At 32.9% G+C, this 16,425-nt stretch overlaps 1 protein-coding gene across 1 annotated transcript; it reads left to right on the top strand.

The window, feature by feature from the left end:
- Positions 1–11,386: 11,386 nt before the first annotated feature.
- On the top strand, positions 11,387–14,785 carry LOC110423081 (Tetratricopeptide repeat (TPR)-like superfamily protein). Its single transcript, XM_021437200.2, has 2 exons — positions 11,387–11,762; positions 12,360–14,785. The coding sequence occupies exons 1-2, from the start codon at positions 11,535–11,537 to the stop codon at positions 13,605–13,607; spliced, it is 1,476 nt and encodes a 491-aa protein (XP_021292875.1). The 5' UTR covers positions 11,387–11,534; the 3' UTR covers positions 13,608–14,785.
- The last annotated feature ends 1,640 nt before the right edge of the window (positions 14,786–16,425 follow it).

Consider the following 16,425-nt stretch of genomic DNA (forward strand, 5'->3'; position numbering starts at 1 on the left):
GGTTCATTAAGTTATCTTCGCGTTTGCGATGTTCTAAAAAGTTTGACTTGATGGCTCAAATATAAAGATAGTTAAGAAAACTTCTTTTAATCTTTTTTTGAAATACACATGCTTTACTCTTTTCTTCTTTCTTAAAAGTACACGTGACACATTATTAAGTGTCATTACTCCACTACCCAAAACTTGCACACTACTCAATTATGTGTTTTTCTCATAAGATGTTATTCTCACAATGAACGTGCTTTTCCCATAATAAGCATGTTATTCCATGAGAAGAAAGTGTTCTCTTAAAAGTACTTTATTTCTACCAACTATTGTTCTTATTTAGTATAAATATAAGAGTTTGAAAAATTATATAATCAGAAAACTCAGTAGAGATTACTCTCAAAACTCTTTTTACTTAACTTTTTCCACTTCATGCTCCACCGTTTTATCGACCTTTACTTATTCCTCACTGTTTGCCACTAAAGCACTTACGTTTCAAAACTGCTCTAATTTTCCTAGTTGTTGCATTTAGTGCATTCCATTTTACTTATTGCAACACATCTTTTCTTTTTACTAATAGAACCCTCTATACTTGGGCGACTCCGTTAGGGAGGAGTGATTGCATTAAGTAAAAAAGTTATTGAAAAATTTCTTTGTTAAAAGATATGGAGAATTCTCCTAACAGCCATGAAATGCTCACTTATGTTCAGGAGCTCAAGAAAATGCTCCAAGTTTCCTAAGAAATAATCCAAGTGTTAGAGGATAACAACAAGCAGATAATGGAAACCGTCGCCTAGTTTCCAAGCTTTCTTTTTTCCTTTTTTTGTAGCTACATAACCCTTTTTTTTTCTTTATTGCAATACCACTGGAACTTTTCTTCTTAGATTTTTTTCCCACTTCGACCACCTTTGGATTTTATTAGAGTCAAATCCACCTTATTTTCATTATTTGTTGCAAAGCCCTCTATATTATTATTGCCACCATCTAGTATAGATTAAAGACTTATAAAATTGCTCTCCATAGGCCTCAGCTCAAGTTATTCTTTAAAAAAACTACCAATGAGATTTGGGTTAATCAGACTTGGATAATTTTTTTGGGTTATGCAATCTTTATCACCAACAGACCAAATCAAATTAGATGGCCCACCATAACTCAGAACCTTGCCTAAACACATATTTCCATCAAGGGACACGCATATGCCTCTTTCGCTAACAAACAATGATGGACATGGCTCACTTTAAACGTAAGATCATTATTGTGTACATAACCCATAAGTGGCCTATTAATATGCTAAAACTCTTCTAAGTTCAAAAAAGCTTGGTTCACCTTATCAACATTTTCCAAATTCTTGGAATGCTTCAAAAAATCTAATTTGTTGACCTGCACTCTTTCTTAAGAAGTTGTAACCTTGAGCAATTTATTTCTAACCATGCAACCAAACCTTTCTTCTTTAAATCCTAGCACCTTCTCACTATGCTCTGCTATGTGAAGAATTATAGCCTTCTATCTAGCTAGACCTACAATCTAAGTTCGAAGCACCAAACTTTCTCCCATCTTTGAAATTTGAAAATCGATTACCCTAATTCCCATCTGAAACCAATTCTTGAATCTCATTGTTGCCGTTGTCTGGCCAGTTATAGCTAGAGCTACAATACAAGACATCTAAACTATCATCATCCTTACACATTATTCTCCACCTATCAGAACATAAGACATTTTCCCCGACATAATTAATTGGTAATTTTTGGGATATCATTTCCTTTAAAAACTTTAACTAATAACATAGCACCATCAAAACAAGCTCTAATAATCAAAGAACAAAACCAAAGATTAAAAAGATCTTTGTGACATTGAAGGATTCCCTACAAATCCTTTAAATCATTAAACATAACCAAGACCCTCAAATCTTTAATTCTTCTAACTCTCATCGACAAATCATTGATGAACATGCCAAATCAGACACTATTGAGAAAGAAATCTTATCTCGGGACTCTTATAGCACTTCTTTCAATCCACTCCAAATCATAAGTAAAAAGATCAAAATCACTACAAACACTAAAAACTTTTGAATCATCACCAATCAGATCAACCACACCATACCTTTATTTGCAACTTTATCCTAATTACCAGTGATATTACTCTATGGATTACCATTAGCTATGGAGTCTTTGCCCAAATTCTAGTTAACATCATTTGAGGTCTTTCAAGATTTTTCATGATAACATCATGGAAAAATTCATTATCATCTACTAAGGGAAAATCTCTTACCACTGTAGGTCTATTATTACCCACATCTTTGTTGATTTTATCTAACTTGTTGTAAATAGCTTTTTTAACCAAAATGTTTCTACCGTCCACCCTCCTTCTATTACCACGCATGATTGCCTTTTTAATCTCCTCCATATTTTTGTAATGGACAAAAGCAAGTTTGACACCTTTTCTTTTGGAATTCCTTTTTGATGGAGGAATGAATGCACCCATAACTGCACCATAATCATTGAAAATCGCTTTTAGCACACTCCATGTCACTCTCGCACTGATATTGTCAACGTAGATGGTGAAAAGATTTGACCGTCATAACTCAATGCTTTTAGCAACTCTTGGATTCCAAATCCTTCTATTGGAACCATGAGATCTAATCAATCTATCCTTTTTGAGCATAGTCCCATACTCACTCTTTATCTCTCTAACGCTCTTTCTCATTCTTTCTTCGTAACAAATTCTTAAGTCAAGAACTTTCTAAAATTAGTTAAGATATTATTTATAGCAATATATTTGTATTTAATACAATAGTTGATAGTTAATATAATATTATGAGAGGAAAAAGTATATAGAGTTATGAATAAATGAATGTGTCCATTGAATCTTGCTAATGCAATTATTATGACGAAAACGTAAATGACAAAGATAAAGCAAATGCTCTAATTTTCATTCATCGTCATTTGCATGAGAGCCTGAAGATTCAATATTGATCCATCTGAGATCCTAAGATACTGTGGATGAGATTGAGAGAGAGGTATGGTCATGCCAAAACTGTTATTCTCCCTCAAGCACAGTATGATTGGCAACATTTCAAGCTACAAGACTTCAAATTAGTGTCTGATTACAACTTAGTCTTATTTGATGTAGTTTCATGGTTGGAGTTATATGGTGTTTAGCTCACTGAATCAGAACTATTAGAGAAAACATTCTCTACTTTTCATACTTCAAATATTGTATTCTAGCAGCAATACTGACAACGTCAATTTACAATGTACTCAGAGTTGATTTCTGTCCTACTAACTGTCGAGTAGACTAATGAACTGCTGCTCAAAAATCATGATTTTAAACCTGCTAGCTCAAAAGTATTATCTAAAGAAAATGCTATCTCTAGTAAGAGTACTGATCGATTTAAGGGCCGTGAGCATAAGTTAGTGTATAGCCCATGAAAGGATGGCGAAAAATATAAGCACCCTAGGCAAATTAATCTTGGATTGAATCATGGCAAGGGCAAGAAGCAGCATAATGAAAGTATTTGCTATCGTTGGGGCGTGACTAAACACTAGTCATATACATGTCGTATGCCAAAGCATTTTGTTGATTTATACCAAGCATTCTTGAAAGATAAGGGCAAGCGAGTTGAAACTCATGCCATTAAAAATGCTATGACCAATGTTGAGGCTACTAATACGTCTGTTGAAATGACTCCTCCTGCTCTTGTAGAAGTAAAAACTTCATTGGATGTATCTGATTTTTTTGAGGACCTTGAAAAGGCATCAAATTGGTGGAAGTCAACTTAGACTTAGGATCTAAGAATTTTAATGTTATTTTCAATGTAATACTTTTACTTGATTATTTATAAATAAAATTATTATCCCATAACTGATTTGTGAATTTTTACTTGACACTTCAAGTTTTTATTATAAATGATACCTGAAGTTGTCAATATACGTACAAATGGGAACCATCGAGAAAAAGAAAGATGTTTGTTTGCTTGATAATGCAACGACAGATACTATTCTTCGTGGTAAGCACTTTTTCTCGAGTATGACATTATGTCAGGCATATGTCCATACAATATTAGGTCCCATTGGGATTATTGATGGCTTAGGGAATGTCACAATTTGTTCTGCCGAATGGCACCACTTTGCATATTGAGAATCCATTGTTGAGTAATAGATCAAAGAAGAATCTACTTAGTTACAAAGATGTATGTCGTAATTACCATCTTGAGACAATTGATGAGCAAAATAAAGAATTTCTTTGCATTAACTCTTATAAGATGGGCCAGAAGACCATCCATGAGAAGTTAAAAGCTTCAACTAAAGAATTGTATTGTGTCCCTATTAGAGCTATTGAAGTCTACGCTACCATGTCTTGGAGACTAGTAAATCCCAATGAGTTTGGCCTTTAGCATGATTGCCTAAGTCACCCGGGAGCTATGATGATGCGTAGCATAATCCAAAATACTAGAAGACACCCTCTAAAGGACAAAAAGGTTTTGTTGTCCAAGGATTATACTTGTGAAGCATGTTCACAAAGAAAGCTCATTATTAAACCTTCTATGACAAAGGTTAATCTTGAATTGCTTTCATGCTTGCAAAGAATCCAGGGTGATATTTGTGGACTGATACAATCGATAAGTGAGTCGTTTCAATATTTTATGATATTAATGGATGCATCCTATAGATGGTCCCATGTTTGTTTATTATCTACACGCAATGTTGCCTTCGCATGTTTACTTGCACAGATTATAAAGCTTCAGACACATTTCCCTAATTATTCAATTAATAGCAGAACGATGGATAATGCTAGTGAATTTACATCAAAGAGTTTTGATGCATATTGTACTTCATTAGGAATTGAGATTAAGCACTCGGTTCCACATGTTCATACTTAAAACGAATTGGTAGAATCCTTGATAAAACGCATCCAAATTATCGCTCATACTCTACTATTGAGAACAAATTTCAATTATACAGCATGGGGTCATGCTGTTTTGCATATGGCGGCACTAATTAGATTATGCCCCGCTATTAGTCTCCTGTAATCCGCCATGCAGTTAGTTCTTGGTTATGAACTAGATATTTCACATTTAAGCACCTTTGGTTATGCTGTGCATGTACCTGTAGCATTGCCAAAAGGGACTAAAATGGGTCCCTAACGCCTTTTGGGCATTTATGTTAGATTTGATTCACCATCCATTATTAGGTTCATGGAACCAACGATAGGTGATTTTTTTACAGCAGATTGGTGAATTGTCATTTCATTGAGATAGTGTTTCCATCGACTAGGATAACTAAGGCTTCCATGACTAAGAAGTAAAAATCAGTTGAGATTTTCTCCTAGAATGAGAAAAATTTATCCCATCTAAATCCAATAACTCCTAAAAGTGAACATGAGGTGTAGCGTATAATCCATTTATAGGATATTGCCAATAGACTTCCTGATGCATTTAATGATGTTGCAAAGGAATCTCATATTCCAACTGTAAATGTCTAGGTAGGATTGTTGTTCTTGAAGAACAAGCTGAAATGAATCAAAATGGTCTATGCTTAAAACGTGGAAGATTGATAAGATCAAAATACATTATTCCTAAAAAAAAAAGGGGGAGGAATCACGAATCCGTTTCAAAAGAGCCCATTGCCCCTAAAGAGGCACGAATTGCTCCAAAAAAGCTTGTTGCCCTTAAAGAGGCACAAACCCATGAAAAGGCCATTGACCTCGGGAATATTGAGATTTTCATTACATATTGTAATGAGATTTGGGATCGGAAAGAGATAATCATCAAAGATGCTTTTGCATTCTCAATTGCTCATGAGATTATGAACAATGATTATGAACCATAATCTATTATCGAATGTCGTCAAAGGCAAGATTGACATAAGTGGGAGGAAGCAATCCAACTTAAATTGGCTTTCTTAGCTAAACGAGAGGTTTTTGGGCTTGTAACTCGAACCCCTGACAATGTAAAGCTCATTGGATATAAATGGCTTTTTGTTCAAAAATGAAATAAGAAAAACAAGGTCGTGAGATATAAAGCATGACTTATTATCCAATGTTTTTCTCAAAAACCTAGAATTGATTATGATGAGACATATTCACTTGTGATGGATATGATTACTTTTTATTTCCTTATTAGTCTAGCAATTCTTGAAAAACTAGAAATAAGTCTTATGGACGTTGTGATTGCATATTTATATGATTCATTAAACTCTAATATTTATATAAAAATTCCCGAAGAATTAAAAATGCTTGAAGCGTACACTCCCCGTAACTTATTCTCAATAAAGTTGCAAAGGTCTTTGTACGAGTTAAAGTAATTCCACTGCATGTGGTATCAACGCTTAAACTAGTACTTAATTAAGAAAAGGTACAAGAATGATCCTATCTACCCATGCGTGTTTATTAAGAAATCTGAAATTGGATTTGCTATAATAGCAGTTTATGTCGACAATATGAATTTGATTAAAACTCTAGAAGAGTTAGCTAAAACTACATAATACTTAAAACGTGAATTTAAAGTTAAAAATTTGGGTAAAACTAAACTTTGTCTTGGTCTAAAGCCTGAGCACAAAGCAAATGAAATACTTGTCCATTAGTCAACATCTATTAAGAGATTGCTTGGATGTTTTAACATGGATAAGGCTCACCTATTGAGCACCCCTATGGTTGTAAGGTCTATTAATCCCCAAAAGGACCCGTTTCATCCTAGAGAATCTAATGAGGAAATACTGGGTCTTAAAGTATCATATCTCAATACTATTGGAGCTTTGATGTACTTAGCACAATGTACGAGATTGGATATTGCTTTTGTAATAAATTTGTTGCCCGCTTGAGTTCTGAACCATCCTTAAGACATTGGAATGAGATAAAACATATCTTTTGCTATCTCCGAGGAACCATGGATTTGGGATTATATTATTCTAAGGATTCCACTAACTTTGATTTAGTTAGATATGTTGATGTGGGATATAAATCTGATCCACACAAGGCGTGCTCCTAAACTGATTATTTATTTTGCTATAACGGCATTGCATTTCTTGGTGCTTTACTGAGCAATTGCTAATAGTTCCATCCCCCAACCACTATGAGATTATTGCTCTATATGAAGTTTGAAGAGAGTGTGTTTGGTTGAGATCCATTATAACATATATTCATGATTCTTGTTGTTTAACACCGGTTATAAATTCTCCCATTATAATTTATGAGGATAATGCTACTTGTGTTGCACAAGTCAGGGGAGGATTATTAAACAAGATAGGACCAAGTATATCTCGTCGAAATTTTTTTATACTCATGAACTTCAAGAAAACCTACAAGTTAACGTTAAACAAATTCGCTCCTCCAATTATCTTGCAGATCCTTTTACCAAATCATTGCCAATGTCAACATTTGAGAAATTAATATATGGCATTGGAATGCTTTGAGTTAATTGGATGCAAGATTAATTTGCCCTTGAAGTGGCAAAATATCAAATGCCCTAAAAGTGGCAATATGGCTCAATTGAGGGGAGCAAATTATGGACTATGCATTGTACTCTTTTTCTCTTATGTCCTATTTTTGTCCTATTGGGTTTTTCTAGCTTAAGGTTTTTAATGAGGTAACTTGAAGCATGACCTGTGAAGCCTTTGAAATGGTGCTTCATCTAAGAGGGAGAAATTATTAAGTGCTTTGTATTTTTTTTCCTTCTGTTTGGTTTTTAATGAGGTAAAATTTTAAAGCACTATTTTCATGATACAATGAACATTCAAGAGGAAGTGTTATGAATAAATGAATGTATCCATTAAATCTCTCAACCTTTCAGGTTCCATTCATAATCAATGTATATATTTATGATGGTTCATCAATATCTTCATTAATATTATGTAACCCTATAAATAGGGCGTTGTAATTGATGAAAAATTATAATCAATAATAATCAGAAATAGTGAGAAATGAACCAAAAGTTCTTCTCTTATGAGAAATGAACTAGAAGTTTTTTTCTGAATTTTTCTCTCAATTCTTCCCTCAATTATTTTCTTAGTATATTTTTTTTATATTTTGTATCGTATAGGTGAAAGAAAAAGAAAAGAAAAGCATGATTGTTAAACATTTAATTACAATAAATTTTAAAATTGAGAGACACTCTATTTTAAAATTAGTTAAAATTCTATTTAATATTTGTAAAAGCATTCCTCTGATATCATTAAAAAAACTCAATTTCTTGGAGGTACAATATTTTAGTTGGACATTGACATTGGCTCGGAGCATTTATATCCTTTGTGTTTTCTGTTTCCACTGTTTATGGGCTTTGCCTCCTTCATTATTCATTAGGTACAAAATTGGCCAACTGGGGAATAGAAACTGGAAACAAAGTCCATGAAGGTGATACATATGAAGACGAAACATGCTTTAGGCATGCACGAAGATTGAAGATCTTTTGCATTGGGGTGTCAAAGAAAAGCCTTCCTATTCCTATCTGCTTTAAAAGTTGTGAGTGACCAGCAGTTTCTTCAACTACTCACCTACACCTTAAAAGAACCAAAAAGTCAAACGAAGCTCCATTAATGGACGCTTTATGCCGTCCTCTATCCTACATTAAATTCGGCATCTTTTCTTCCTTCCTGGTTCGGGAGTTGAGCAAGCCTGCATTACACGTTCACTAAGTTACTTATCCGTTCTTTTTGGAAAAGGAAAAAAGATAATGGGGGAGAGTGGAGGATTCATAGGCAGAATTCCAGAACCTTCCTTCTGACTTTGAGGCAAAGGTAGTTGCGAAGTTGATAATAGTGAAGATTAGTTAAATTATTATCTTAAAAAAGTTTTTTTTTTCATTTAATGCATTATTTTCACCAAAATCAAAAGAGAAAAAATGTGTTAATTATAACATTTTTTCTTTAAATATCACTTTAATTAGTGTCAATAAACACCGGTTAACATTTTTAATTAATATTATACAAAATTATATCCATATATATATATATATATTCATTTTTAGTATTTTTTTTTGTTATAACACATGATTTTTAAGAAGAAAAAGTAACTTTTTTTCACGTTCATAAATCTCTTTTAACTCCTCTCGAAAACTTATTGGTTGAAATCGTAAATTTTAACTATTGTGATGTCTCTAGCCTTAAAGATATGAAGACCAAAAGTCCCTTCTTTTCTCAAGATTCCAACATGATAGCACTAATTTTAAAAACTATAATTTTAATCATAAACTATCCTTTAAGCATGACATTTATTTTTACCTACAATAAAAAGATGCATCCTTAAAACGAAAAATCTTACTTATATATATATGTTTGTATCATTGCACATGTATGTATATCAACCTAAATCAATCGGTCAAATTTTAAATCTAATTCTTGTTCTACATGAAAAATATTGGATTTAATCTATTTATTGTTATTTGTATAAATTGAATCTTTGTATTTTTAATAATTGTTAATCTTAATTTAGTTCCTATCAGTATTATTAAGATTTTTTTTTGTCAAATAAGTTGATATAAGGTTGGTCAAGTTAGCACATCCAAACATTTAATTGATTAGTTGATACATAATTCCCCTCTTAAAAAATATGATTAGAATTTTCCTTTTTCAAATTTAAAAACTAAAAAAGAGATTAGCCAAGTTGGCTAATGCTTCTGTGGTTAATGATATGATGCTTACAGATGTGATTGATGACATATCATTCAATGTATTATTAACTTTGAGTTGATGTTGATTAAAGATATTTTTTTATGTCTTTAAAATTTAAAAGATAAATAATAACAATAACTTTTTATTTTTATGAAATATTCAAAAAATTAAAAAAAGAAATAAAATTTTATTTTTAAGAATTTAGAAAATTTTGAAAAATTGAAATATTACTTTTGTTTTATAAAATTAAAAAAAAAGAAATAATTTTTTATTTTTAAAAGATCTCAAAATATAAAATGAAAAAAAATATATTTTTATATTTTTACAATTATAAAATAATAAATTTTTTTCCATTTTTATAAATTTCTAGGAATATGAAATAACACAAAAATAATCTTTATTTCTTTACAAAAATAAAGAAATATTTTTTAAAAAATTCTATTTTTTTATTTTCAAAACTTTTAAAAAATAAAAAAGTATTTTGTTTTTTCATTTTTCATTTTTAAAAAATTTCTTTTTGTTGATTTTTTAATTTAATCAATCTTTTTCAAAAAAATTCTAATTTTTTAAATTTTTTATAATATTTGAGTATTTAAAAAATTGTTTTCAAATTCTTTTTGTAGAAATAAAAAATACTTAGTGTTATTTTAATCTTTCATAATTTTAAAAAAATTACAAAAATTAAAAAATAAAAATAAACACCGCAATAACATTAAACAACATGATCAATGCTATGTTAAGGGCCATGTCAACATCATTCAACGTAGTTGAGACAGAACAACATATTGATAGCAAAATTTTAAGGTTTGGATCAATATTAATAATATAGATTAGACTTTTTACCTTTCTTTTAGACTTGTATCATTCAAAAAAGAAAAAGAAAATATATAGGCTCAATATGTATAAATAAATAATATTAAGTACCTGTTTAACTTAATTTTTTTTAATTTATCTATCTCTTAAAAGTAAAAGTAAGATCAAATAGGATTTTGAGAAGTTTTTTAAAAAATAATTTTAAATTTTTTTTTTTAAAAAGAGAGCTTAAAGAAAAGTTCTAGAGAAGAGCTTTCTCTTCTCCTCTTTTAAAAACAAAACAGCTTTTCAGAAATATTCCTCTCTCAATTAATCTCTCTTTCCTCTCTTATTGCAAATCACCCTTCTCTAAAGCAAAATCACAATATCCCTCTCCTTTATCTCTTTCTATAAAGACTATTAAAACCAATCAGCAGACTTAACAACAAAATAACAAAATTTAAGATTTTTTTGGTTCTTGTAAAAATTAAGAGAAAAAATAATTCAAAATTTAAAGTTACATTTCTATACGATTTAAAGATTTTCTCTCTTTTTTACCAAAAAATATAATACTATTATTATTATACATGTTTGAGAATTATTTATTTTCTTTATAATTTTTTTATTTTAATTTTTAAAATCGTATATAAACTCAAAATAGATTTGTTCCACTTTAATTTATTAAGTGATTTAACATACTATGAATAATTTTTATGGTAATTTTAATAAAAAATTAAAACTTAAATAATTTATTTGATCAAATAACTTGTTAAACAATTTTAACATACTTTTAAAAATTATTATTTTTTATATGAACTTGATAATAATTTTTAAACTAATAAAAGTCAGGCCAACAGGCCCTCAAGATATTACATAAAATCCAACAATCAAGTAGGAAAGCCCATTTTCAATTTAGAATTTTCGCGAGGCGGAAGTGTGTATATATTTGGGTGGAACACAGATCTGGCTAATAATGTTTGCAATCCTTATCAAAAGCCCATATTAACTTAAGTTCATGCAGCCCAAATCACAAAACCTAAGCGGGCGTCCTTTCAACTATTCCTTTCGCTTCAGAGTTCCTTTCATTTCCAGAAGACTTCCCCAAATCCAAAACAAAAAGCCTAAAACCCTAACCCCTCGAGCAGAAACAAAGCAATGGCGTTGATGCAACAGTTGGGACGGACCAAGAATGTGACCAGAAGGTCCAAGAAGTACTTGGAAGAGGCACTTTACCACAGGCTTTTTAAGGACGGCAGCTCGGAAATCAGCGTGCGGCAGCAGCTGAATCAGTTCCTCAAGAGCTCCAAGCGCGTCTACAAATGGGAAGTTGACGACACTCTCAAGAAGCTTCGCCATCGCAAGCTCTATTACCCTGCTCTCAAGGTGCATTTTTTATTTTATTAGATGAAAGCTTGGGGTTTATCAGGGGTTTTATTCTTTTTTTTTTATCTAATTTTCTAATTGCAAGAAGCTTCGGTAATGGTTAATGAATGGTAATCGGCTAATGTAGCAATGTGAATCTTGGCTCTTTTTTCCTTCCCAGCCATTTATTCGTTTGACTGTTGGTACCTTGATGTAGTTGCTTAAAAGGTAGAATTGGGTGATTAATGGAGACGTAGACTTGGCAAAGTAATTTGAACTTTTCCAGTGTAAAATGAAGTCATAATTGGATTAATGGAGATGTAGCAGGGTTTTGAGACAGATAAGTGAAAATGATCTTATCTCTCTATACTGTGCCTCTGGTTGAGTTCCAGCTTGTAGTGTGTAGGATTTTGTTCCTAGTTTCTTTAGATACAGCTTCTGGGCCTGTTTTTAGAAGTAAAGATGTCCAAGCATGTGGAAACCAATGTCCAATTTTGTATATAATTGTTGCTAACGCTTGGCTCCAGATTCGTTTTTATGAATGTATGTTTTTCTTTTTGATTTTGCTTGGTTCAATTGCAGAATGGATTATGTATGTCTTGATGTTTGACTTTACAGCTCTCTGAAACAATGGTGACTAAGTGGGGCATGAATAAGACGGTTAGCGATCAGGCTATCCATCTTGATTTGGTTGCCAAAGCTCGAGGGATTCCTGCTGCAGAAAATTACTTTATTGACCTTCCTGAAGCATTGAAGAACCATCTCACTTATGGTGCCCTTCTCAACTGTTACTGTAAGGAATTGATGACTGAAAAAGCAGAAGCTCTAATGGAAAAGATGAAGGAACTTAACCTTCCGTTAGGCTCCATGTCTTACAACAGTCTCATGACTCTATACACAAAAATTGGCCAGCCGGAAAGGGTCCCAGACATTATACGGGAAATGAAGTCGTGTGGTATCATGCCAGATTCCTATACATACAATGTTTGGATGAGGGCTCTGGCTGCTATGAATGATATTTCTGCGTTTGAAAGAGTTATTGAGGAAATGAAGAGAGATGCTGGAGATGATGATGATTGGACAACATATAGCAATATAGCATCTGTTTATGTTGATGCTGGCTTGTTTAAAAAGGCAGAAGAGGCACTTAAGGAATTGGAAAAGAGAAATTCCCGCAGAGACCTTTCTGCTTTCCTTTTTCTAATTACATTGTATGGCCGAGTGGGAAATTTGCTTGAAGTTTATCGAATATGGCGTTCATTGAGGCTGTCTTTTCACAAAACAGCCAATGTAAGCTTTCTGAATATGATTCAGGTACTAGTTAACTTGAAAGATTTACCAGGAGCAGAGAAATGCTTTAGAGAATGGGAATCGGGTTGCTCTACTTATGATATCCGGATTGCAAATGCCTTAATTGGAGCTTATGCCAAGGAGGGTTTGCTAGAGAAAGCTCAAGAGCTGAAGGAGAGGGCTCGCAAGAGAGGGGTGAAGCCTAATGCCAAAACTTGGGAGATCTTTTTGGATTATTATTTGAAAAATGGGGACATCAAACTGGCAGTTGATTGTGTGGCCAATGCAATATCTACTGGCAGAGGAGATGGTGGAAAGTGGGTGCCATCATCTAAAACTATTGGGACAGTGATGTGGCACTTTGAGCAAGAGAAAGATGTTGATGGGGCTGAAGGTTTTCTGGAGATTTTGAAGAAAGCTGTAGATCGTGTAGGAGAGGAAGTGTTTGAATCATTGATCAGAACTTATGCAGCTGCTGGAAGGACAAGTCCTGTGATGCGTCGCTGTTTGAAGATGGAAAAGGTGGAAGTGAGTGAGGCAAGTAAGAAATTGCTTGAGGTGATTTCTGTGGAGTGAGTTTTCTCAATTTTGTTGTGTTCTGAAATTTCAATTCATGGTGAAATGATATTGAATAGCATTAATTATCTGTTTTTTTTTTTAATAAAATGCAATTGGTAATTATCATGTTGAACCAATACATAGTAATACAGTATACTCCATCCAAGAATGCTCCTTTCATTTAGGTTTTTTGTTTTGTTTGAGAAAAGGCGTGTTGACTTATAAGTTATGTTATCAGATAGGATCTATTTGTTCATCTCTGTAGTTACAGGCAATGTGTAACAGAATTTTAGATTCACTATGGCCACATGGCAGTTGAGTTGTAATAGATTAGGAGACCATATAATGTACTTTCTTGTAATGTTTATTTAGACTATTAGGTTCAATTATGTGTGTCCTGCCAAATGCTACTGCCAACGAGGGTGCACTTCAAGTTGCAGTTCTACACTGGCTAGGATCATCCCTAGATTTCGTGAAATAACTAGGGGTGTGATGAATGGAGCTGTCTAAGCCCAAGGTTATATTGTCTGGCAGGGCATTGTGTTACGTGCATTACTGTCAAAATGGTTGTCCCTCAACGATGTCCTATGTAGCAGTTTCTATTTCTCACAGGGTCCATGACATTCAGCTTCTTTGCTTGGCGTTCATTATTGAAGATTTTATAACCCGTGACCCGACCGTCACTGCAAGATCAGTCAAAATAGATAAATGGGTTGACGCAATAGAAACTGCATGCAAATGTACTTCAGCCAATTGGTGCGTGTTGTGGCACTGCTCTTGGGCTGTGAGTAGCTGGTCCTTACCAAGAGCGTCTTAAAGCTGCCATGCCGTCCTGTCTTCTAGCCCCTGTTGGATTATAGCAAAAAGTGGTTATGCTTGTTCTGGTGGGAAGTGCTGAGGATGTATATTGGGTCCATGACTGGCATGATGCTCAATTTTATCTTGGACCACCAAAAGTGCTGCTGCAAAAAGGCAGAAGCTTCCTTCTTAGAATCTTAATTGTCTAGTGGATGAGTAAAGTTTTTAAAGCCATCCCTTCAAAATGACAATTTGTTTCAATATTCCAACCATCTTGCACATTGATTTAGCTTGGGAGATAATGGGATGGGGCTAAATTGGATCTTTAAGCCCGAACTTTATAAACCACTTAGTAGCCTTGGCCACGAAGCTCAGGCAGCTGGCATTTCAGAATTCAGATCATCAAATTCAAAGGTCAGGCAATGGGGCAAACATACTGTATGCATGTTTTTCCTTGATAAATTGATCTTTCTATTTTTCTACTTGAGCCCAGTGGTCCAATTGGCTTTTCCTTGTTTGACAGAGACCACAAAGACTGGGGAACAGACTACTAATTCGAGTCATGAGTGAGTTTCAAGTTTGTACACGTCTCCATTCAATGGTTGGCTTGTCCCGTCCTTTTATTCCCTCACATCCATTATTCCATCAAAAACACTAAGCTAGCATTGTGTGAACGATGGTACAAGATCATGAAAGGACCCACATTCCAATTATTCTAATTCCGAGGCGGTTTAATTGAAAACAGTAATCACCTTGCTGCTTACAAAAGTCATTGTCAATATTGGTGAAGGTTCGGTAAGCTGAATTAAAGAGGAATCACAATGCAGCTACTGGGATCCATTGCCAAGATTGCATATCTACCATCGAAAGCTTTGCCAAACTCAGCTTAACAATGCTGCCTCTCTGGATTTGTCGTCGGTCCATGCTCTCCTTTTTGATCCCCTTCCTATGTTTGCATATTTATGTATATGCTTGTGGTACAAGTAAAGTTAGTATTTTGGTTTTTATGAATGCTTGCATTATTATATAGGAACGCCAACTTTGCGTCTAAGTAAAATCATTTTTTGTTTACACCATGATTCCTTGCTGCTTTAGATGGGTACTGTTAATTTTTGACCGGCTGTATATATAGTTCTACATCATGCATATACCTTTTACATTTATCAAAAGTGCATGGGGAAAGATCTAAGTTTAGCCAGATTTTATTTTTACCTAGTGAATTGAATTAAGAAATTATAAATTTTTATAATATAATATAATTTAATTATTGAAGAGAATATTGAATAACGAAGATTAAGTAGTGCAAGTGATAATAAGGAGCTCATGAAATTGTTGTTTTTAACAAGAGAAATTTACAAAAGGGGAGCATAGAAAAATAATCTTGTCCCTATAAAGGATGCATTGAATTTCCGAATATGTGCGCGTTGCACCATTTGCCGGTTGGTAGGATTAATCCATCATCCAAAGCCGAAAGCATCCTTAATTAATCTTAAAAATGAATGCAAACTATTCTAGGTGTTTATCCTTTGAAGATTGAAGGGTTGAGAAGCTTTCGGTTCTAAAAGTTGTTGTAGCCACTAGATATTAAAGAAATGATCAAGTAAAGCTCTAATTTTGTTAAGTTTAGATAATGATCATTAATTACTCATCCATGATTTTTGGTATGCTATATGTTGACCTCGAGCATTGGAAAAGGAGTGCGCGCGGACGGTTTGATACCTGTATCATATTGATAATTTTATATAATATTTTTTGTTAAATTAGAAAAGTAATTAAAGTTGAATTAATGCTTCTCATTATATATATATATATATATATATATATATATATATATCCTCTTCAATTTCCATTAGGATTTATTATACTATGCCTTTTTATAGGGAGTTTTCTTAACAATTTAAATTACTTGAAATACCAATATTGTTTTTTTGAAAGACAAATTTATTGATGAAATCTCTTAAAGAGAAAATACCAATATTTATTGCATCAATTTTACTTTGTATAACTTGTTACTCCTATATTAAAGCTCTTAACTTAA

The sequence above is a fragment of the Theobroma umbraticum genome, unplaced genomic scaffold (genome assembly GCF_002168275.2).
Source record: "Theobroma umbraticum cultivar Fairchild unplaced genomic scaffold, ASM216827v3 scaffold_20.0, whole genome shotgun sequence".
Classification (NCBI taxonomy): domain Eukaryota; kingdom Viridiplantae; phylum Streptophyta; class Magnoliopsida; order Malvales; family Malvaceae; genus Theobroma; species Theobroma umbraticum.

Excerpts from the sequence above, each read along its gene's own strand:
- LOC110423081 (XM_021437200.2), top strand. The coding sequence starts at position 11,535 with ATGGCGTTGATGCAACAGTTGGGACGGACCAAGAATGTGACCAGAAGG. Across the intron at positions 11,763-12,359 it reads TCTATTACCCTGCTCTCAAG|CTCTCTGAAACAATGGTGAC; the intron begins GTGCATTTTTTA and ends TTGACTTTACAG.